General features: G+C 31.7%; 2 protein-coding genes across 2 annotated transcripts; both read right to left on the bottom strand.

Moving 5' to 3' along the window:
- Positions 1-1958: 1958 nt before the first annotated feature.
- On the bottom strand, positions 1959-3217 carry LOC128281527 (uncharacterized). The gene is made up of 2 exons (XM_053019724.1): positions 2875-3217; positions 1959-2175 (listed from the first exon to the last, which is right to left on the bottom strand). Exons 1-2 carry the CDS (start codon positions 3071-3073, stop codon positions 2054-2056), a joined length of 321 nt encoding a protein of 106 aa, XP_052875684.1. The 5' UTR covers positions 3074-3217; the 3' UTR covers positions 1959-2053.
- A 2191-nt stretch (positions 3218-5408) lies between these two features.
- Positions 5409-7615, bottom strand: LOC108487341 (probable ribosome biogenesis protein RLP24). The gene is made up of 5 exons (XM_017791655.2): positions 7475-7615; positions 6736-6848; positions 6197-6310; positions 5959-6095; positions 5409-5866 (listed from the first exon to the last, which is right to left on the bottom strand). The coding sequence occupies exons 2-5, from the start codon at positions 6814-6816 to the stop codon at positions 5692-5694; spliced, it is 507 nt and encodes a 168-aa protein (XP_017647144.1). The 5' UTR covers positions 6817-6848; positions 7475-7615; the 3' UTR covers positions 5409-5691.
- Positions 7616-25464: the final 17849 nt, after the last annotated feature.

Consider the following 25464-nt stretch of genomic DNA (forward strand, 5'->3'; position numbering starts at 1 on the left):
TTGCTTTCTCTTTCCTAGGGTTTCCATGCAAAATATTTGGGAAAGATGATGATAAATGATGATATTTTGTTATTTAATTAATTTATTACCTTTTTTTATTTCCAATTTAGTCATTAGCCTTTTTTTAATTTTTTATGGATGAATCATCCAAAAATATCTACTAACTTTTCATTAATGGTCTAATTACTATATAAGGACCTCCAATTTAAAGTTCTATAGCTATTTAATCCCTTTAGCTATTAGAACTCAACTTTTGCACTTTGTACAATTTGGTCCTTTATCAAATTAAACATGTAATCGATAAATTTTTTTACAAAATTTTCAAACAATATTATTATCATACTGTAAATCATAAAATAGTATTAAAATAATTTTTCTTTCTGGACTCGGATCTGTGGTCCCAAAACCCCTGTTTCGATTTTATTAAAAATGGGTTGTTACACTTACAGATACCATTGTTTTAATTTCTTTTTTTTTTTTTTGTTGCAGTATTTCCAATTCACAAGTTTGGCGACAGTCAGTAGTAGGCATTGGAACCTTGGCTTTCTTGCACAGAGCCATCACAAAATGTGGGAAGAATATCCCAGCCTTCAAGCCACTTATGCAATTGATCATGGATTGGTAAATCCACATCCCTATACATGCATGTTTTCTCTACAAAATAACATAAAGCAACACAACTCGAAAAGCATTTACATTAGATACGTTCAGAGCAGGAGAAATCCGAGTACATAAAATTTGAATCCACATTTTTGCAATTGGAAACATGATTGCCTAGTTAAGCAAAAGTGGGAGATACATTATGGGGCTGATGTTTCCACTCGCCTCTCCCTTCAGTCAAATAATTTATTACATTGTCCATACCAATGTTTGTATAAAAATTTAAATCAAGAGTTTAAAAAAAATCGTCCAGTTGATATGGAATTTATAATATTTGCAAATTTTCTTGGGAGTGACAAGGACTTCTTTACCCCTAAACGTCACATGTGTATGGATGTCTCCCGGTAATTTTCTCTATATTTTAGTCAAGAATAAAACTCTTTACTTCTGGGGTGACAGTCGGTTCTTTAGGGGTTAAGCAAAAATCAGTTCATCCGTGATTAAGGGTGAGTGTTTGATTGAATCGAGTGAAAAGTTTTTGAGTTAATCAAGTTGACAAGTCCTATTTTATCATCTTAACTCGATTTGAATTTTTTTTGAATCGAGTCAAGTGAAATGAAATTTGAGTTGAGCCGAATCGAGTGAAATTATTCGAGTTAAATTAAAAATTAAATATGTCAAATTAAAATCTTGTTACAATATAATTAATTTCATGTTAATGCACATAAATTTGAAATCGTATATATTTAAAAACTTTTTCAAAGCAAAATAAAAAATATATTTTAATATGATAAACTTGAATCATTACTTAACTTATTTAGGTCTCCAAAGTTATTATCCTAGAAATTTTTAATTTTTTAAACTTTCTTTATATATTGTTTTAGAAATTTTATAATTTTTTAAAAATGTAAAATTTGGAATCTTTATAAATATTTTAAATTTTAAAAATTATTTTAAATTTTAAAAATTATTTTGAATTATTTTGTAATTTTAGAGAGACAAATTTGTTTATTTTTATACTTGACATGGACCAAAAAAGGTATTTACACCAATATTTTATTCAAATTATTTGAGTTATTCGAATTTTAAAATTTAACTCGATTTGAACTCAAAACTTAAATTACTTATTTGAGTTGACTCGAATAAATCGAAAAACTTGATTCGATTAATTCGAAATTTAATTTTTTTTAATCGAATCGAGTTTTGCTCGCCCCTATCAATGATATTGAGTTAATTTATATAACTTATTGATAGAGTTAAAACTCTTTTCTTGTATAAAAGTTTTACCTTGGATTTTGAGAAAATATTTTTCAACGTCTTGATGTGCAGGACATTCGTAATCGAAATCCACTGATTGCTTTGTGCTTTTAGTTTTTCTCAGATTTATTTGATGCCATATTAAAATGTTTCCAAATACTCAATTCAACCGAATTTCTAACCAAGCAATCTTAACCTAAAAATCTAACAACAATCCCAAAAATATTAACAAATAAAGTTTGGAACCGTTAACATTGTTTGTCGATATCTTTGAGAATGCTGAAAGATCGTTGTTGTGGAACTTGAATGCTTTAGTACCTGCAAAAGGAGAAGAAACAAAGCAAGAACAAAAAGAAATTACAGCAGAAAAACAAAAACAATGGCAACAGTCACAACGGAAAATCGTTGGGGAGAGGGTTTTGGGAGAGTTTACAAGTTAAAAATATGTTTTAAAGGGCTAAATAAGGTTAAGTATATTTTATAGCTAGGTTTTTGGCTTAGAAACCGATGGGTTTTAGGGTTTAAGTGTTGGGTTGCATCACTGGGTCAGTTTTTTGTTGTAGAACCTGACTTGATGTCGCGACACCAATTCTCATTGTCGTGAGATTCATACCTGGAAATTCCAGGTTTTGTTTTGAACCGCGATACTGGAGTTCGATGTCTCGACATTTCCCCTGAAAAATCATAATTTAATTTGAAGTACAATGTTGCGACATTGCTGGCCCAATGCCCCAACACAAGCTCTGTTTTTGAAAAGTTTACATTTCTCAGGGTGACGGACTAACAGATATTCAATTTTTACCTACTCATATTAATAGAATAACCTCAATGAAAAACATACTTCGCCTCCTACTATATCTTACTCCTACATAATAACTAAAATGAGTTCAAAAATACGAAAATTAAGCATCCAAATTTTACAAAATTTAATGAACTTCAATGATAAAAAATTATTAAGTGTTGCTGACAGATTAATCTGATAGCTCATTAAGTCCTCTCATTGAACTACAAGCATACCTGAGTCCTTCAACTTGCCTGTCTCCTTCGAACAATCCTGAGTACCTGTACACATGGAACTACAAGCATACCTTCGATCAAGGCTGCTAGTGGTTCGAAAAGATAATAAATTATAGTTATCCCCTAAGTAACCTTCGGATTCCTCATACTTGGAGGGATTACCACATTTAAATACTTCCACTTCAAATGGGAATCTCATGATCTTCCGCAAAGTCGAGGACAACAAAATCTATTGGAACAGTAAATTGCCTCACCTTGACCAATACATCTTCTATTACACTTTTTGGGTGTACCAAATACCTATCAGCCAATCATAGTGTTATCGACGTACTTCCAGCTTCCTTAATCCGAGTTTTCTATCGGTGGATAGTGGCATTAAATCAATACTGACCCCTAAATTGCATAGGGTCTTACCAAAATTCATATCCCCTATCTCTATGAGAATTGTAAAACTACCCCAATCTTTTAATTTTGGGGATATTTTCTTAGTGTTTATGGCACTGTAGTAGGTATTACCTTTCTTTAATTTCCTATACCTAGACATAATTTCTTTTAAAAACTTGGCATACTTAGGAATTTTTTTCAATTAAATCCAATAAGGAAAAATTAACATTAAGGTACTTAAATAGATTCAGAAAATTTACAAACTCAACTTCGTCCCTTTTCCGCCTGTCCTCAAGCCTCGATGGGAATTTCATGATCTTCCAATTACTTTGTAGTGCTCAAACACACCCTAATAATCTCTAATTGTAAGACATGTTTTCATTATTAATATTTAATCAATGATTATGACTAAAGGTGTCTAGGGGTTAAGCCGAATCTTAGTTCCAAAATATTTATCAAGTCCAAACTCATTTTTTGGCTGATTCTCTTAAAAAACCTGTTTTACTATTGAAAAAATAAAAAAATATATTTTTATTTTCTATTTTATATACCTTTAAACTTAAATTTTAATTTATAAATATTTTTTATTATTTAAATTAAATTTGAGTCGGATAAAAGTATAAAAATCTTTGTTTAATCCTAAACCCAAATCAGGTCGGGCCAGACTCCACTTTTGGACAGGTCCAATTATCACGTTATGTTTAATTTCTATTAGAATTTATAAACTATCATGTAAACAAAACCCACTAAAAACATCTCAAAACTTCTGTGGAGGAAGTATCAGGTGGGGGCAAGTATAGACATATTCAAGGAAGTGATTTAACTATTCAATCTTGCTTCCTTTGATCATATCAGCCTGATAAATTCTAAATTGCTATTTAAATATACATTTTTAAAATCAGTACCGAAGAATTTGTTGATTTTAATATAAAAACAACAATTTTAATCATAAAATTTCAATTATTTATTATAGAGCCTCATTCTTGTATTGAAGAAAGGAAGGAGGATATGGGAAACACAAAATGTTGACCAAATCGATATATTTTTAGTATTAAAATATTTATATTTCTTATTTATGATGAATACCTGTTCAGAAATCAAATTGGGTTTAATTTATTGAATTATTTAGAATTAAGACAAAATTGATAAAATATATAAATATTGAGAACTAAAAATACTATTATACTTGTTCCGATTTATTTCTACCTCCCTCACTTGGAGATGATTTTTTATTTTTTTAGAAGACAGATCCTTGATTCGACATGTTTGGAAGATAGCTAGATGCCATACATATAACTCAGCCTTTAAGTTTGACACTAAGGGAGAAGCTAGAAAATTTTGTTAGGGGACAGATTAAATAGTTTTTATGATAGAAAAAAATTACAATTTCACCATTTTAATAGCCTATATCTTTATAATTTTTAAAAAATTAATTAAAATTTTATCATTTTTAAGGGGCTAAAATATAATTTTATCTTTATTAATAAAAAATTTTAAAAGTTTAAATAAAAAAAATTATTTTAAGCGTCCAAGACCCTTATCAACCTCCTAGCTAAACCCTATTTAACATGTATCATATACATGTCTAATAGAATTCGCACCTAAGTATCATCATATGCACTCACGTGTCTTCCCTCGCACATGTCTTCCTTGCAAGGGGCTGACCTCTCACCTCAATACACATTCATGTCTACCTCGTGAGATCACGAGGGTGTCGGCTAGAGGTCCAATTCCAAGTCATATTCTATAACAATGCCTATTATAAAAGACCACGTGAATAATTATATTAACAATTTAGCGGAAAATGACTAAAAACAAAAACAATTGAAAACGTTGGTGACAAAATTACAAATTTTTATAGTTTAGTGACCAAAAACTATAATTTACCCAAGCTCAGAATATAATGGTTTATAAAACCTCACATTGAGGAACTTCCCTTTGAACACGAATTACTCTCTATGTTATGCCAAGTATGGCCCCTCCTGACTCAACAACACTTTCATCACTCGAATCTGTTGTTACTACTTTCCAAGACCAGTATCAGTGAAAGGGAGTAATGCATAGGACTACAAAAATTAACACCGAAGTCCAAACCCCAGACAAACACTTATATTGGAGGAAGACGATCAGTCTAGATATCCAACACCACATTTAAAAGGGAAAAACAAAGATAACAATCCGTTTATAATGACTTTTCCATAATTAGTTACTACAAAATATGCTACTCAAAACAATAACAATCCGTTTATAATGACTTTTCCATAATTAGTACTACAAAATATGCTACTCAAAACAATAACATTCGAACATGCTAATCAAAATTCTGGACCGCTAGACACAACATAAAAAACCTCTTGATAACTTAAGCCACGAGTTGCATGCATAAGATTTTGCTGGACAAAAATACCAAGCCGAGGAACAGCAGAACCAATTTCACTCTTCCATGGGCTGATTCTCTTCTGTCTGTGCTTGGGATACATTGACTTTGATTTTTGGAAGACGAAGTGATGAATCTTGTGCAAGTGCGAGCGGAGCTTTGACCAAGTGAATGCCCTGCTCCAATTGCTTCCTTGCTTCTTTCTGCCTCTGGACTTTGCCTGTCTTAAGCCTGGAAAAAGATTTAAAAATGGAAGGGTTATTATTTACCAAAGTGCATGTTATAATATCTTTCAATGGGAAATGAAAGCACCACAAACCAACCTGTTTTTGATGTGGTCAGATGCCCTGTCTGATCTGATTTTATCAATCTTTTTAATAGCCTTCAGAGTATTCTCTGCAAGGTTTCTATCATATCTCTCCGGCCTATTACGTTTTCTCTCAAACTCAAATGTTGAATCCTGGTGCAAAAAAGAAAAGAAATAGAAATCAAGCAGTGTTTTGGTATAAGCATTGTATTAATGCAATAAAAAGCCCAAAATCAATGCCTTAGGTCTATCACCTGTGTCATGTCCTTTCCATGCAAACGCCTATAGGCCTTGGTCCATTTTACTTTACGGGGATTCCTCTTCATCTTGAAGTTCTTGTGGCATTTCGATCTACAGAAACGGAAAATCTGCAAAAGTTTGGACCATCAGAAATTAAAATCAATGCAAACAGCACGAATGACATGTAGGGAACATAGTACTATACATTATTTTAATTGATGCCTTCAATCTGGCATAAATGTTGCTGAAAACTGCATGTATCTCAACACCGCCATGCATAAACACATATACTAAGTATCAAATTTTAGGCCACTACATAGAGAAATGCAACAAAAAAGAAAAATACTGCAATGAGAGTAACTAAAAAATGGATGAGAAAGACATCAAGGCCCGACAAACCAAAGGCCAACTCCATAGAATCAAACCAAATGTGTAGCATGATAAGCCAATATGGATAAGAACTAAATAGAAACAAACAAAAGCAAAGAACCTTTAAGAGGAATAAAGTAATATAACCTCTGAATACATGTAAAAGTAAGAAAGAAACTCCTACCTTGGCGTCGTTGCGAACAAATTGAATACCATGCCCCGGATATACAGTGGAGGAACAAAACCAGCACTTCTCTAATCTCATTCTTCTTAAATTAACTAACAAAACACAATTTCCTGAACAGAAAATAACATTGACAATATCAGAAATCATTTCATAACGAGACTAATTAGCAAAATTTAAGGGGGCATCACAATCTTAAATTGCATAAGTTGGCAATAGCATGAAAAGAGAATCATGTATAAACTGCAGCATATGATACTTCCGTACATTCAATTCATCAGGTTTTCAAGTTTATTCATCAGAAATTATCAAGCATAGACGAGACATAAAAAACCCTAATAAAGAAATTCGACCTAATTATTTTACCCAAGTGAATCAAAATTACTTATTAAAAAAAGTAAATTCACTAAGTTTCAAACCCTATTTCCAAGGTCAGATTGCGTTGAATTAGCCATGTCGAGGCGGCACCATCCACCACTACTAAAGACCTCAATAGCGGTGTGAATAAATTTCACATCAATAACAGCGGATCGCGGCCGCATAAGGCAGCGTAACACGGTGCTAAACAGATGGCTTTAAAAAACCTCCTCAATAAAGTAAGACACAAAGAGTAACAAGCAGTAGGACCGAAAACAGAAAATCAAATATATTGAAGTGATGCAGAGGCAGAAAGCTATTAACTCAAAATCTCACGATAGAAGTAGAAATCTTCGAGATAATTTAGGGATTCAAAAATTACGTTATTCGATTTCCTGGTCGCGTCAAGAGAGAGCTTGAACCAGGGACTGAAGAAGGAGGAGGCGGCGGCGGGGACGTATGAAGAGAGATGTGGTTGAATGGGTCGGGGATTTTTAAAGGAAATTTTAGGGAAAAACTTTTATGGTATATAATTTCAGGTTTAATTTTGAATTCATCCCTCAACTTTAGAAAAATTAAAATTAGCATTTTATTTTAATTTGTCAGGATTTGGTTCTCGTACTTACGAGAATTGAGAAGTTAATTAGCAGAAACAGTAGTTTAAGTTTACTTGTTTGAGAACAAGTGGATTAATTTATCAATTTTCATAAAATATGAGGACCAAATTCTTACAAACTAAGGGAGAGGGATTATTTTTTAATCTTAGTAAAGAAATTTTAATTTATATTAAAATGTAAGGGCTAATTTCTTAGTTTTGTAAAGTCGAGAGATGAAATTTGGAATTAGACCTATTTAAGGTGTTTAAGTCAAGGTTGTAGTATGGTTTGTGATATAGTTGATCATCACATTAACTGTAAAATAAGATTAGAAAACAAAAAGAAATCAGTTTAATCGGTATTAAGTGTTTTACATTATATTAGTATGAAATAGCATATAATATTAATATAATTAGTATAGTTTTCAAATTTGAATTTTAAAATATTTCCAATACTTTTTTTGTAAATTTAAATTTTACTTCATATATTTTTGTCTTCATTTTTAATTTAAAAATTCAAATTGAATTTAAAATTTCTATTAAATTTAATGGTGTGAGATTTTGAAATTAAAAAAAAATCTAACTTGATAATTATGTAACAGATGACATTATAATATATTTGAATTTGATAGGAAATTTTAACGGTATTAATTTTTTTAAATAGCATTGGTATTAATTAAAATAAAACATTTAAATTAACTAATGACATTATAAAAGTTGAGAAATCAAATTATGTAAAAAATTAAAATATAAATATTAAATCTCAAACTTGGAGATATTAAAAGACCCAAATTAAAATTTAACCATTTTTATATAATCTCAAAAAAGTAACAAAAGGCGTAGACACGTCCAACAAAGGGATGTCTTTAGGTAATGAAAGTATTCTTTGGTTCATATTCATACGCATTATGAATCAATATTGAATATTAACTCTTTTAGTCCAATCTGTAACATATAAAATTGTAAAAAATAGATTAAATACTGTTGAATATTTAATTTGTATTATATTTATATATATTAGGGACAAAGCCGATGTTTGGGGGTTTGGCAAGGGCCTTATCCGTTAAAAATGAAAAATTTTAATTTAATCTCTTTAAAATAATAAAATTACAAATTAATTTATAGTAAAATTGTTCTGAAATTCCTCTTCAATTAAAAAAAATAACCAGATGGGTTTTTTATAGCTTTTCTAAAATTCAGTAAATTCACTTAAAAATTAAACAAGCCCATTTTGAATGAAGCAACCTTAACGAGAAGATAGTGATAGACATTGATAGGACTGAAAAGCCAAATTTTTAGGGTTTCTTCAAAATGTAGAATTGGTAAGGACGATGGTCGACCAACAGAGATGGTGAGGAAGAAATGAAGAGGTGAGGCAATGGACAGAGGTGAAGAGGAGAGGCGAAGGTTGATGGACATAGAGGAAGGGAGAACGATTATTTAATCATTATGATGAGACTGAAGAGAAAGGAAAATGTCTTATAGGAATAAAATCGGTAAGACACTTTCCAAAATGAAAGCATTAGATTTACTCGTGTTTTGGAGAATGTTTTCCTATAGGAATTTATTTTCTACCAAACAAACACCCTAAAACAATGGAAATATTTTTTGAAAACCATTTTATTGCCAAACAAATGCACCCTAAATGCAAAATTCAATGACGATTAGAGCTAAAGATATCGATACCAATGGACTTTTATCAATACCATATAAAAAATATCGATACTGGATTGATACTTAGCTGAATTGTTTGAGAAACAAAATGTCAATTTGGTACTGATTTTTGGTGGGGTATCGATATTTTGGAAACTATCAATACTTGATACTTTATGGCCTGGAGTTATACTGACTTATTTTAAAAATAATTTAACTTTGATTGAAAAATTTTAACTTGATTGAAACCATTTTAACTTGATTTAAATGCTGATTCAAATTTTTTTCTAAGAGTTCAAAGTAATAGGTTCAAAATTTTATCTCTTGGACTTCATTTGAAGATACAATTTTTGCCAGTTTTGTTCAACTTTAACTTTTATTCAAAAACATTTTAATTTGTTATATCAAACATGTTATCAAATAAATCTTGGTATAATAATCTCACTTTTTTTATATAACAAAACATTTAATAAATTTGTTTTTAAATAAATTGCTCCCATTTAGAAAAGTCATTTTCAATTTAAGGCTTAGTAGAATTTTATGAAAAATTTGACATTCATTTTACTTAGAAAAGAATGGTAATTAAATTTACATAATTTGCATAATATTAATTAAGCAAAATATCAAACATTAATTAATCAATATTAACAATTTACCTTTGTTTCCTCCTCATTTTTGTTATATACAAAATTACAAAAATCAAATAAAGCTTAGAAGAAAAAAATAGTTCAAGAATAGAAGTTAAAAAAATAAAGAATAGGTGAACTAACATTTGCAAAGTAATCATCAAAGTATCTTAAAATATCAATTAAGCATTAAGGTTCAATATCCCATAGTTATAGGAAATAAATAAACTAAAAGTGCAAATGTCATGAAAAATATCATAAAGATGCAATCACTATACTAATAGTCATTACTAGGAGAAAATGGAAGGGTTGAAGGATAATGAGTTACAGGTGATGCCATTTGCATTTTTAACGATGAAATCCTAATGTTAAACTCATCTCTAAATCCCTAAAGATCATTACTCAAAAAGTGAAGAGCACCAAGGATGACAACATTGACGTCGAAAGAAGAATGGGTAGCCTTAGATGGAACAACCGATGGAGGAACATACTAGAGAGAAGGAACATGCTCCGATGTTGAAACATCCTCAGAAGCGCCTTTGGCATCGTCGTTTTCATGTGCTACTGGTAGTCCATTCTTTATCCATTTGCCGGAGTTAGCATCGAAATGGTAACTAGAATGGTGAAGGTCTCCATAACTAATAGGTTGATTTGAAGTAATAGGGGTGTCTCCATTTGTGTTGATTCCTAGTTGCTTAAAAATGTATGATAAAAAAGTTCCATAGGGAAGGGTGATGTTTGTAGACATTGCCTTCTCAATGCCCTTAGTTATGTCATTGAAAATTATAAGAGTGAGGTCAGGACACCTATCAGATTGAATGGGATCAATCCACCAATAATCGATGGAGCGAAGCATTTCATGTTTTTTTATAGGACAAAAATTCTAAGTAATGATAAGATAAAAATTCTAAGTAATGATAAGATGGAGAACATGGTCATGGAGATTGAGTTCGGATGCATGTCTAGACTCAATATAAAGAGCAGAGTTGTAGGCTCCTTTTTCATTGGATTTACCTTGTAACACCCCTCACCTGTATTCAACGCCGAAATAGGGTTACGAAGCATTAGTGAACTTATAATAAATTAAACATTCATTTCACATACATTTTCAAATTTCAATTAAACATTATTCAAATTCAACCAAATTGTCCCTATTACAAGCCTACGAGGCCCAAAACATGCATTTGGGTTAGTTCGGGACTAAACCGATAACTCAAGAGATTTTTACGAGGCTTAGAAAATTTTTCAAACTATAGGGGACACATGCCCGTATTGCCCGGCCGTATGTCTCACACGGCCAAAGACACGCCCGTGTCACAGGCCGTGTGGACATTCGAAATGGGATCACATGGCCGTGTCCCAGCCCAAGTCCGACCCCATGTAACTCTCTGACTTGGGTCACATAGCCAACACACACGCCCGTGTGACTAGCCTATGTGCCCTAAAAATGCCATACACGCCCGTGTGCTAGACCGTGTAGAGCATATTGACTTGATTTTTAATTCAACATCAGGGGACACATGGCTATGTAACATAATCGTGTGTCATACACAGTTGAGACACACACTCGTGTCTTTGCCCGTGTGGACAAATATCAACTATTTACCGAGCTATTTTGCCACCCAATTTGCATGCACTTACACCAAACTCAATTGGCACAATTCATGGCATAAAAATAGGCATTCTAATTACCACAACCAAACATAATTCATACCATTTCAATACCAACCAATTCAAAACACACCAATACAACAATATACCATTCAATTTCATACCAAAATTCCTAATCTCAAATCATCAATATAAACAATTCCAATTTTGCATTATTTAGTCTAATATCATAAACATACCAAATTCATTTCTCAACCATTTAGTACCCATAATTACCAAATACCAACTAACATCAGATATCCATAATCAAGCACATAATAAGAACCATATGCACAAATATATACACAACCAAACCAACCAAGTTAAGTCAACTTTCATGGCTATATACAAAACCAAAAAAATTTAACATTTACAAGACATTTCAAATGACCAAAGTCATTACCAACCCATATATCAAAATGATCAAACTTCTATACATGCCATATACTCAAAATACTTAAGTTCAAAAGTACCAAAGTGATAGTAGGATAGTGTGATGAGTCTCCAACAATCCCGAATCTGAGCTAGCTTTGATTTCACTTTAAAACACGAAAAATAAACAAAGTAAATGTAATGACCCAAAATTCACGGGCACCGGAAAAGTACATTAACAGGCCTCTGTCTTAGTAAATCGAGTTCGAAATAATTACTAGAAATATTTATGAGTTTAGCGATGTGTTTAATTAGGTTTAAATTAGGTGAATTTAGCTTAATTTAGAGTAATTAGTAAAAATGACTAAATTGAATAAGGAGTAAAAGTTTAATTATAAATTAGTAGGAAATAATAAGGACCAAATAGGGAATTAAGCCTATTTGGGAAGATGAGGCGGCAAAGGAGTAAAAATCTAAGATTTTTACTTGGTTATATAGTATAATTTTGACAAGTGGATGGTAAAAAAATAAATAATAAATAAATTATTATTATATATTATTAGTAACTAAAGTGAATAAAAGAAACAGAATAAAGAAAAGAAACAAAAAGAATAGAGAAAAGAGAACAGAAAGCATTCGAGCACGGGAAGGAAAGAAGAAAATAAAAGAGAGAAAAGGGGAAATAGGGTTTTTGAAGCTTGGAGTTTAATTGGTAAGTTCAATCATGTCCTTTTCTCTTAATTTTGATGTTCTAAAAGTATTAAAACAAGGTTTTGATAGAATTAAGTTAGAAGTTTTTAAGTTTTTAAACAAAGTTCATGATGAACAAAATGATGGAATTGAGGGTTTATTTGATAGAAATTTTGATTGGAATTGAATAAAGGATTGAATCGTAAACTAAGCTATAAGTTTTGAGTTTTAGGGATTAAATGGAAATAAATTCGAAATTATGAAAATATGCTGAAAATTTAATAGTTAAGTATGAGTTTGGACAAAATTTGAATAGAAATAAAGTATGAATTAAGATAGAAAAGTAAGTGAATTTAGTTAGGATTAAATTGAAATTAAAGTAAATCAACATTTTGTACTAAGACTGTTTTGGACAGCAGCAGTAGTCTAAGTTTGAAAAATCACCAAAAATTGTATAAATTGAACTAGAGGATGAACAAAATATGTAATTAAATCTTATTGAGTCTAGTTTCTTATAGTATAAATAGTGTAAGCAATGAATTGATGAATCAAGAGATATTTGAAATTTTGTAAGACTGGTTCGGGGTGATTTTGAGATGCCCTGTTTTAACTTTGGAAAATCATTATAAATTGTAAAAAAATTATTATGGAGTGTAATTTATATTTCTGAACTCCTTAATGAATCTAGTTTCAAAATAAGTAAACAAGAACCTTATTCGAGTTCTGTACAATGAGATAATTTATTTTTAGTAGAGAGAGGTCAGAATTGTCAAATGAAATATCAGGGGAGTATTAATGAATAAACTGTACTAATTGGCTAGACCAAAAATTCTTAAAATCATATGGTGAGAAGATATATGAGTCTAGTTTTAAGGAAAATTTATGGATATTAATTTGGAGTTTCGTAGCTCAAGATATAAATAATTTAGTAACAATGACTCAAGTAGACAGCTTAATGGTGAAATTATATATATACATTAAAAATGGTTAAATTTGCATGTTTAGGCTCATGGATTAAATTGAATTGTGTTATATTGATGATTATAAATTATTATTATTTTCGTAGTTAACAAAGAACCCAAGACATCGGCGCACAAAGGAAAGGAGAAAGCTATCGAGGATTAAAACGAGAAATTCACGGTTTGTATTACTATACTTCAAATTACTTTTTATTAAATGCTTTATATCAATTCTATATTTAATAAGTGAATTATAAGGTAAGTATTGATATTTGAGTTGAATGAGAATTGAATTGAATGGTGAATGTGTATGTATAATTGAATTGTAAATTGATTTGAATGTGAAAATTTTAATTGAAAAGTAATCTTGGAATGGAAATGAAAGTGAATTGAGAATTGAAATACCCTATTAACTAGTCGGGCTGAGTCGGATATAATTGGCATGCCATAGGATATGGAAGTGTACGGGATTTGCCGGCTTTATCGATCAGGCACTTTATGTGTCGTATTTCAGGCACCTCGTGTGTCGTATCAGGCACCTCGTGTGTCGTATCAGGCACCTCGTGTGTCGTTTTAGGCACTTTATGTGTCGTATACTGATCAGGTACTATGTGCCGTTTTAGGCACAATGTGCCGTACTGGTGTGTTTGGGTTGGAATCCGTGTATCCGTTAAAGTCTGAAATGTTAATAGGGTGAATAATTGAAATGAGAAGTTCAAATGAATTTGATCGACTGTACTAGTAAATATGAAAGAAATTAAAATTGTGGACTGAAAATTTAGATTGGAAATGAAATGCATGGATTTAAAATGATTGTGGTGATTAAAACACGTAAATGTGATTTGTAACTAAAATTGAATAATAGCTAAAGATTGTTTATTTATTGTTATTTAATGATAACTTAAAAAAAAGAATTGTTATTTGATGTTGAGTTCTTATATTTTTTTTAATTGCTATTGCAATTTGAATTATGGTAATACCACTTGAGTATGAAATACTCATTGCATTGATTGATTCCGTGCGCAGTTAATAGCGATCTAGTGTCCTGGTCCAAAGCATCCGAGTGATCCCGACTTCAGCGAAAAGATTTTTGGTGATGTTTTCTTTCTTAATTGAAAGTGGCATGTACTAGGTGTTGTATAAGTTATACAGATATACTTGTAAAGTTGGTTATAAGAATGGTATACCACATTTTGTTATTAGTTTGATAAAATAGTAAATATTATATTATATAATTTGGTATAAGTTGGAATGAAAAATGAATGAAGTTATTAGTTAATTTGGATTAATATTATGAATGTTATAATAATTGTAAAATATCCATAAGTTGTCTGATATATCCGGTAATGCCTCGTAGCCCTGTTCCTGCGACGGTTTGGGGTTAGGGGGTGTTACAGTAAACTATAAAGCTTAGTAAGCTCATATGAAGATAATAAGTAAAACTCACCATTTAATTTACCATTCAAAATATGCATATAACATACCACAAAATAATTAACCATAATGTTAACATGTATTCAATCATCTATATAACCATGAGCTCACTTCTTTCATATGTTCGATGCAATATAGTTTCTGTACATACCTGTTCTGATACGTATCTATTCTCACCATTTCATATCTTCAATATACCCGTTGAACCATTTGGAATAATACAAGATACTCGGGAACCTCTCACCCTAAGTGCCAATATATATAGCCAAAGCTATCTCAATAAATCTTGCACTGAAGTGCCAATACATAGCTGAAGCTATCTCGATATCATATCTCAATAATGCTCACTCTCGAGCTATCAACGAGTCTGCTCACACAAGCTGACAGTCATGACATAACTACATAGTGCTACTCACATAAGCTGACGAGTATCCACAACACATGCTGGATAACTCAGCCACTGGTAGGATGTATAGACCAGATCCAAATCACATAACCCCTAATGACATGTCATTCGTATCCTAATCTATTCCTAAGGTTCAACCGGGATTCTCACTTGCCAAATTGTCATCGAATATGTCCGTAGTATTGTATTTACAATTTAGGCAATATCAAAGCTTTAAAACACAAGTATAATAATGTTTAACACATATGAACTTACCTCGAATGCAAAAACAACAAAACAAGTTGATTAATCCAAAACCTTATTCTTTCCCCGATCTAAGTTATAATATCAAATTTAGTTTATTTAATTACCTCTCTATTCAATTTAAACCAAAACACACATTAAGGCACTTTTATATTTTTGTCCCTAACATTTCACATTTTTGCAATTTAGTCCTTATTTCATAAAATTACAAATTCATGCAATTCAATCAAAACCCGTGCTAGCCAAATTTCAATTAGGTCCCTAGCAGTCCATATTTTTCATTTATTTCACAATTTAACCACAAAATTTACACATTTCACAAATTAATCCCTATTTGGACATTTTACTAGAAATCACTTAACAAATGTTGTTTATCTAACAACAACCATGCATTTTTTACCATTAAACATCAAAATAAATCAACATTCATCAATTTAAAAACTCTAAACCTTTAACAATTTTGCAAAATAGTCATTGGGCTAGCTAGAGTAAGTTGTAACGATCTCAAAAACATAGAAATCAATAAAAACGAGACGAAATTCACTCACCAATTAAGCAACGTAATGGCCGAACCCTAAAAAACTCCCATGGATTCTTCAACTTTCAATTTTCGGTGGAAGAATTAGAGAAGAAAGATGATAGCTTTGGTTATTTTATTATTTTACTTATTATTGCACTAATTTACCTTTTTAACCTTGTTATTAAACCATTAAAATTACTTAAACCATGTACATAAATGTACACTCATGCTATTAGTGGTCTAATTACAACATAAGGACCTCCACTTTTTAATTTCATAGCCATTTAATACTTCTATCTATTAGAACATCACTTTTGCACTTTACACAATTTAGTCCTTTTTATCAAATTAAGCATTCAAACATTAAAATTTCTTAACGAAATGTTCACACAATCATTTAATCATACTGTAAACATTAAAATAATAAAATAATTATTTCGACTTTGAATTTGTGGTCCTGAAATCACTGTTCTGATTTGACTAAAAACGGGCTGTTAGATACCTTCAGAAGGGAAATGAAGAAAATTTCCAAAATCATCTAAAGTAAGATGATTGGGGTGTTCATTAAAAAAGATATTATAGCAATGATGGTATCGTCGGACTCATCATGTTCGAGTTTGGCATTTGAATAAAAAGCTCAAACAAGATTAATGTAAGTTGGCAAGGAAATTTGTAAGAAATCAATCCAACCCTAACTACGAAAAATTGGAAGATAAGAAAAATTGATACATTCTAACATGGCAAAATCTGGATTCCTAGACTTCTAGACTTGTTTAGATGCAAAATTCTTATTGAATCGTTCTCATTCCGATTTGGAACGAAAACACTTATTAAATGATGATTGAGCTAGAGGGATTTGAAGAGAAGCCATCGGTTCTAATACACTTCTTGGGGGTCATGGTAAAGGAAAAAAACACTAAAAACACACTTAGACTGTAAAAAATTTCGTTAAGGAATTTCGTCAAACACTTGGTGGGCAGAAGGTTTGAAACAAATTTTTGAGAAAATTGTTAGAAATAAGCAACCCCCTGCAATAAAACACAATTTATAGAGTCTAAATCAACCCAAAAACTCATCAAATTCAATATTTTAACCAACATTTCATAAAATCTTAAAATAGGAAAAGTTTAGGCTTTACTTCAAAATAAAACCTGAAGCAATGTTGAGGAAATCTTGATGAAATAGAGTTAGAAGTCATTTTGGAGTCAAGATTTCATAAAAAAACAAAGATGTTTGAAAAAAAATTAGGTTTAGAAGAAAGGGTTTTTGGATAGAGTAAAAAAAATTAAGGTTTGGAGACTATTTTGAAACCCTTAGTGCATGTACTCTTAAAACCCGATAGGTATCGATATTTTTTAAGAGGGTATTGATAATTTTATAAATATATCGATAATTTTAAAATGGTATCGATACCAAATCACGAATTTGTTTTCCAAGTGTAAAAATTTTCCAAAACTCAATCTTTAAGTCCTAAAGTATTCTAAAGGTCCTAAAATGACTATTAGATGAATTCTAATGAATTTCATATGCATGAAAATGTAGAGAATAAGTGTGATGCATATGATTCATAGATCATAACACTTTTATTCAAAAAAAATTTGACTAAGTTAATTAAAAAAAGTTCATTCTACCAAGATCAATAGCATCAAAAATAAATCATGCTAGACAAATAAGGTTGAAATAGATTTATCAAACACTTTAAATTCCCTTATCTTTTTGCATATAAGAGCCATGAAAATCATATAAGCATGTATTTTCAATACATAAAAAATATATAAGTTTAAAAAAAATCATTCAAAGTGCATAGAAAAGATTCAACACAAAGTTAAGGTAAAGTGGTCAAACCTAGTTCTCTCATAACCTTCCAAAATATTTCCTTGTCTAAAGGTTTTGTAAAAATATCAGCTAGTTGATGCAAATTGTTTACATGCTCTAGAACTACATCACCTCTTTGGACATGATCTCTAATGAAATGATGTCTTATTTCAGTATGCTTAGTTTTAGAATGTTGGACGGGATTCTTAGTGAAACAAATAGCACTAGTCATGTCACACTTGATAGGAATGGTATCTATGTCAATTTCATAGTCCTTAAGTTGTTATTTCATCCATAAAACTTGAGCACAACAACTATCAACGAAAATGTATTCTGCTTTAGTGGTGGACAACGCAACACTATTTTATTTTTTTGAAAACCATGAAATTAACATGTTTCCTAAGAATTGACAAGCACCGGATGTGCTCTTCCCATCTAGTTTGTAACCGCAAAAATCCCCATCCGAGAAAACATGCAAACTAAAGGATGAATCTCTAGGATACTAAAGTCCTAAATTAGGAGTGTTTCTATGGTACCTAAAAATCCTCTTAATGGCTTGCAAATGAGATTCCTTAGGACAAGATTGATATCTAGCATACAAGAAAACACTAAACATAATGTCGAGTCTACTTGTGGTAAAATAAAGTAAATAACCAATCATTGACCTATATAGTTTTATACCTACATATTTACCTTCTTCATCTTTGTCAAGTTTTGTAGAAGAGCTCATGGGTGTTGCTTGTGGTTTGAGATTGTCCATCCCAAACTTCTTGAGCATATCCATTGTGTAATTAGCTTGACTGATGAAGATTCCATCCTTCATTTGCTTGGTTTGGAGTCCCAAAAAGAATGTGAGTTCTCCCATCATGCTCATCTCAAATTCACCTTGCATTAGCTTTGAAAAATCCTCACAAAGAGTTTCAATAGTAGCACCAAAAATAATATCATCAACATAAATTTGCACTACTAATAAATATTTTCCTTTTCTCTTAATAAAAAGTGTTGTGTCAACCTTCCCTTTAGAAAAATATTTTTCAACAAGAAAATTTGAAAGTCTTTCATACCAAACTCTAGGAGCTTGTTTCAAACCATATAAAGCTTTTGAAAGTTTAAAAACATGGTTTGGAAATTTTGGATCTTCAAAACTAGATGGTTGTTCAACATACACTTCTTCATTAATAAAACCAATTAAAAAGGCACTTTTGACATCCATTTGAAATAATTTGAAATCATTAAAGCATACAAAAGCTAAAAGCATCATAATGGCTTCCATTTTAGCTACGGAAGCATATGTTTCATCATAGTCTATTCCTTTCTCTTAAGTGTCGTGTAACACCCCGTACCCGAGTCCGTTACCGGAGTCGAACACAAGGTGCACACAGACTTAACTTAATTGTTTTCACAGTCCATAAAAAAAATTTTCCAGACTAGCTGGTTACTGCATCACTGTTGCCTTAAAAATCATATCTTGAGTTTTAAAGCTCGAAAATCAGTTTCGTAATTTTTCCCTGAAACTAGACTCATAAGTCCCTCAACATATTTTTTTCTAGAATTTTTGGTTGGGCCAATTAGTACAGTTTATTAGTTAAAATCTCCCCTAATCCAGGGTTCGACTACACTGACCTTCACGCATTACGAATTGGATATCTCCCTGTACAGGGCTTCAATACTGATGCTGTTTGTTTCTATAGAAACTAGACTCAGAGAGGAATCTATACATATATGGCATGACTCCTAACTATCTCTGGTTAATTTATAATGAATTTCCAAAGTCGGAACAGGGGATCCAGAAACCGTTCTGGCCCTGTTTCACGAGAACTTTAATATTTCTTAACATATAACTCATATGACCGTTTCGTTTCTTCCATATGAAAGTAGATTCATCAAGATTCATTTACATAATTTATTCACTATTTAATTCCATTCCTAAAATTTTTAGTGATTTTTCAAATCCACACCACTGCTGCTGTCAGCATCTGTTTTCAAGGTAAACCTTACCTATTTCGTGGTTTCCATGGACCAACTAGAGTTTTGTCATACATAGGTCCACATATGATCATATTTAGCCATTCCAAGGGCTGATCATTGCCCAACACTTCCATTCCAGTCCAGTCACATCATGAAACCATATATATACACATAAACACAAATGGTCTAATGCCATACTCCACTTTTACGAGCCATTTTCGCATGGCTGTACACACATACATCACAAAACGTACTTGAAAAAAAACAGCAAAGGGTAGTCCTATACATCCCATATCCAGAGTTCAACTAAAAGAGTACCAAAGGGCTTTGATAGTGTGGATGACTTCGACTTCGATGATCCCGAATCCGATAGCTAACGAGCAAAATCTATAAAACAGAGAGCCAAAGCAACGGGGTAAGCATTTTAATGCTTAGTAAGTCTCAAGTAATGAAATCAGCTTTGACTAAAGTATTACATTCACATAGCTAAATGAATCACTTTAGTAATACACATTCTCATAATCATACTTACTTCACACTTCATCAACATATACACACACAAGGTATCAACCTATCTAAGAGCCGAAAGTTCGTTAGTCGATCGAGCGAACACTATTTCAAACGAATCGACTTTTCCGATGCACATGTAAACATACCTTATCGTATGGGTTTTTCGGCGTATTAATTGAATTTATTACAGCACCAAACGCTCACCTTCAACCGAGCTTCTTGAATTTAGCGGATATAACCACAAGCACAATTGCCTTGGTCTTAACCCGGATTTGGTAGCTTGCACAAATGCCTTGGTCTTAGCCGGATATAACAACTCGCACGAATGCCTTGGTCTTAGCCGGATATAATCACTAGCATAAATGCCTTCGGGACTTAGCCCGGTATCATTCAAATGCTCATGTACACATATATCAATAATCACGACACATCCATATTTCATTCTCGTTACTAAGGCTCAAACACAAAATATTTATCGAACCTTTCCAATTTCGGCTCAATAGCCACACACAAAGAGCATGATTTCAATTGACTTTATAACTTAGTCCCTACGCACATTCGGCTGTCCGCCATAATATGACAAATCATTTCAATATAATTCAAGTAGGGTCATTACTCGAAGACTTACCTCGGACGTGGTCGAACGATTTCGACGGCTATTCGACTACTTTTTCCTTCCCTTTATCGGATTTAGCTCCCCTTTGCTCTTGAGCTTAATTTAACAAATAAATTGATTCAATCATTTGAGCATCGAAAGAGGAATTTAAGGTACTTAGCCCACATATTTTCATTAGACATTAAAGTCACATATGTACGGAAATCATGAATCAACTCAACACATTAGTTAGTACTCTCCTTAGCCGAATTTTCTAAGCCAAGAATAGGCATCAATATGCTTGCCTCTAACCGAATGCATGCACACCAATTCCCCTCATGTAGCCGAATATGCATGTCCATGTTGAGGCCAATTATACACTTAATACCACACAAAAACAGCATACATTTTACTAACTAACGCATTCCATATTGTAACTCAATACACATCTATCATTTCCTTCATAACCGAAACATCATCATAAGTAAATATATACCTTGAGATAGTATATATGTCATACCAATACATCATGTGCAAACATATATACATATATATATGCTAGAGCCGAATCTCAAGTTGATTGTAACTAAACATGAACATAAATCCAAAACACAAATCTTACTTTCCATGCAATGAGCATAAATCATACTTATGGATGTACCATGGCGAATACATCACAACACCATAATTTTTGGTCATGATTAAACAAAGAACTTAATGTCTTACTCAAAAATACTAAAAAGAAAGTCCAAGAGCCATCAATCCACCATCACATGTATCATTAGCAAGCTTCATATTTAACATGCAATGGCATTAACACAAAATCCACCTTAGCCAAATACCATCCCCATGATATAACAAAGATTTGAACCATGGGCTAATAAGAGCATCAAGCTATCAACTAAAAACATGCATGAATCTCATGGCACAACCTCAAACATACCTTAATCTAGATACAAGTATGGCCAAACCTCCTCCTAATCCTCTTCCAAACCAAGTATGAAGCAAAACTCCTTCCTTCTTCCTTAGTATTTTCGCCAAAAGGAGTGAAAAAGGATGAACAATTTTTTTTCTTTGCTTTTCTTCAACTCACGGCAAAGGGAGGGAGAAGCCTTCACACACATTTTTTTTCATTTTTTATTACCATACAACTTATTTTATTTATTCCAACATAAACCACTTACAAAACATGTTTCATGACATGTTTTGCCCATCCCTTTGTCATGGCCGCCACTTGTTCTTAAATGGGAAATTTGACATGCAAACCCTCATTTTTGCATGCATGATCAACTAGTCATCACACATTTCCTATCATACTTTCAAAGTTTACTACTAGGTCCTTTCTAGTGAAATTCACATTTATAACTCTAAATCAAAACATCAAAAATGTCACACATGAGTTAACACACATTATAGGCATCAAAATAAATTTTAAATTATTTTTATGCCTCGGTTTTGTGGTCCCGAAACCACATTCCGACTAGGGTCGTTTTAAGGCTGTCACATGTCGCCTTGAGCAATAAGCCTAGCCTTGTTCCTCACTATGTTACCGCTCTCATCTAGCTTATTCCTAAAAACCCACTTAGTACCTATAGTAGATTTTTCACTAAGCCTTTCAACTAGGGTTCATGCATTACTTCTCTCAAATTGATTTAACTCATCTTGCATAACCAACATTTAATTCACCTGCAACAACGAGTATCGATACTTGCTAACAAGATATCGATATTTTTAGTATTTAATGCAACATTCAATGATAGTTGGAGCTAAAGATATTGATACCAGTGAAATTTTATTGATACCATATGAAAAATATCGATACTGGACCCACACTTAGTTGAATTATTTGAAAAAAATTCAAGTTGGCATCGATTTTTGGAGGGGTATCTATATTTTTGAAACTATCGATACTTGGATACTTTTTGGCCCGGAGCTATACTGACTTGTTTTAAAAATAGTTTAACTTTGATTGAAAATTTCTAACTTGATTGAAACCATTTTAACTTGATTTAAAGGTTGATTCAAATTTTTTTAGAGTTTAAAGTAATAGGTTCAAATTTTTAAATCTTAGACTTCATTTAAAGATACATATTTTTTCCAACTTTGTTCAACTTTAATTTTTATTCAAAAACATTTTAATTTGTTATCTCAAAACATATTATCAAATAAAGCTTGGTATAACACTCGCTCTATCAATATGCTTCTTCATCACATGGTCAATTAAGCATGCACCAAAATCATAAATAAACAATAACATATCAACATCATAAGCATCAATCATCTATTAGCAACATTGAGCTCTTGCTGCACATTTCCTCCCCTTTTCTAAGTGATCTTCTATATATTAGCTCAATAAAAAAAGCACAAAGATCATTATCAAGTTACTGACCATAAATTTAGCACAATACATGACACATAATTCTCAATATGGTGTGCCCCAAAGATTTACTCTCAAGCCATCAAATGAAGTACCACATTTTCACACAAGCCTACAAAACATCAACCAACTTCATTACCGCAAAGCAACACCAAATTCTCTTCAAATAAATTTTGAAGCTTTCTCTAATACCAATTGAAACAAAATTAGTCTGGAAATATGACAAATCTGACTAAGCTCAAAATTCATTGCAATGATAATTAGAACGAAAATAGAAAGAGTGAGGAAATAAAGGAAGGAAAGAATAAACGTTAAACCAATATTTGTTTATACAGTTCAGACAAAATGGTCCTACTTCTATTAAGCCTTGCTTAGGATATACTCTTATTCAATCAACAAATCAAACAACCATAGCAACCCGTCTCTATCAGCTAAAGCCCAAAACCCCCTCTACAAGTCAAGTTCATGGGGCTCCAATGGAGAGCAATCAAGGGCGAAGCTAGAAAAATTTTTTAGGGGGGGCCGGATGAAATTTTAATTTTCTATAGTTTATATCTTTATAATTTGTAAAGGATTAAATCAAATTTTTATAATTTTAGGGGGCCAAAGTGAAATTTGACCTTTACTAATTTAAAATTTTTAAAAAATTTAAAGGGCCAAAAATATAATTTTACATTTTAAGAGGGCCAGGGCCTATGCCAGCCCCCCTAGCTACGCCCCTGAGAGCAATAAAACAACTTATATATACCAATTAACACTTTCAATCCCATACGTGAGAATACATCAACACCAGGAAAAAAGTATAGAAATCTCAACACATCAAAATAAACGAAGATTGGTAACAAGTATTTTGAGTAAGTTTAGTCGATTTCACAGCCCAAATTGTGTAGCAATCAGGAAAAGTGACGCATATTTATAGTGTTAAATAACAACTTGAGAATACAAGATAATCTATTCTAGAACAACAAATAATTCTTTTGAAAAACCCTTGGAGAAATTTGATAAACATCCTTTGATCAACTATTCATTCAACTAAGAAAATATGGATTAGAATTCATTTCTTATCCGATAGTAGTCATAACTTCATCAAGATAATCGATTAATGAGTTGAAGAGTACTAGTTGAAAATCAACTATTGTTTTGTAAAACATGTCATTCATTTGTAGGCTGAAAACATTAAACATCCATGAGCCTAAAACAACCTACGCCCCAAGACAAAATTGATCTCGTTCTAATATTACATGGAACGAGCTCACTTAAACTCTAACAGGTATAATTTGTCTTTTGTCTTTTGTCATATTATAATTTTGAACCCTTTACTATGTTAAAATTTGGGATTTAATTCCTATGCTCATTTTGGGTAAATTTTGATCTCTATACTATTTTAGTAACATTAGCTAATCCAAATAATTCACTACAGGAGAACAGACTTTTAGCGGCGTTTTTTTTGGCCTTTAGCGGCGTTTTTAAGCGTTGCTAGAACTATTAGCGGCGTTTTCACAAGCGCCGCAAAAAATGCCTCTATAGCAGGCGCCGCAAAAATTTGTGGCGTTTATTTAAAAAAGCGCCGCTAAAGACCATGACTTTTAGTGGCGCATTTTTTACAAACGCCACTAAAGACCATGACCTTTAGCGACACTTTCCTAAAAACGCCACTAAAGACCATGACCTTTAGCGGCGCTTTTTTTACAAACGCCGCTAAAGACCATGACTTTTAGAGGCGCTTTTCCCAAAAACGCCGCTAAAAATCATGAATTTTAAAAATATATTTTATTTTAATTAAATAATATTTTTTATGTTAAATATTATATTATGTTTAATTTTTGAAATTTGAACTTTAAACTATATACTTTTTAAGGATAAATAAAAAATATTAATTAAATTAAAATTTCCATTAAAATTTAAACTTCAAAACTAAATATAAAAATTAATGAATTTAAATTTAATACATAAACATTG

The sequence above is a fragment of the Gossypium arboreum genome, chromosome 10 (assembly GCF_025698485.1).
Source record: "Gossypium arboreum isolate Shixiya-1 chromosome 10, ASM2569848v2, whole genome shotgun sequence".
Taxonomy (NCBI): domain Eukaryota; kingdom Viridiplantae; phylum Streptophyta; class Magnoliopsida; order Malvales; family Malvaceae; genus Gossypium; species Gossypium arboreum.

What these genes read in the sequence shown, in the direction of transcription:
- LOC128281527 (XM_053019724.1), bottom strand. Translation starts at nt 3,073, where the DNA reads ATGAGATTCCCATTTGAAGTGGAAGTATTTAAATGTGGTAATCCCTCC. An exon ending in AGGCAAGTTGAAGGACTCAG is followed by an intron (nt 2,176 to 2,874) that starts GTATGCTTGTAG and finishes CTCCTTTTGCAG; the next exon opens with GTACTAAAGCATTCAAGTTC.
- LOC108487341 (XM_017791655.2), bottom strand. Translation starts at nt 6,816, where the DNA reads ATGAGATTAGAGAAGTGCTGGTTTTGTTCCTCCACTGTATATCCGGGG. An exon ending in TTGTTCGCAACGACGCCAAG is followed by an intron (nt 6,311 to 6,735) that starts GTAGGAGTTTCT and finishes AAACTTTTGCAG; the next exon opens with ATTTTCCGTTTCTGTAGATC. An exon ending in TCTGACCACATCAAAAACAG is followed by an intron (nt 5,867 to 5,958) that starts GTTGGTTTGTGG and finishes ATCTTTTTCCAG; the next exon opens with GCTTAAGACAGGCAAAGTCC.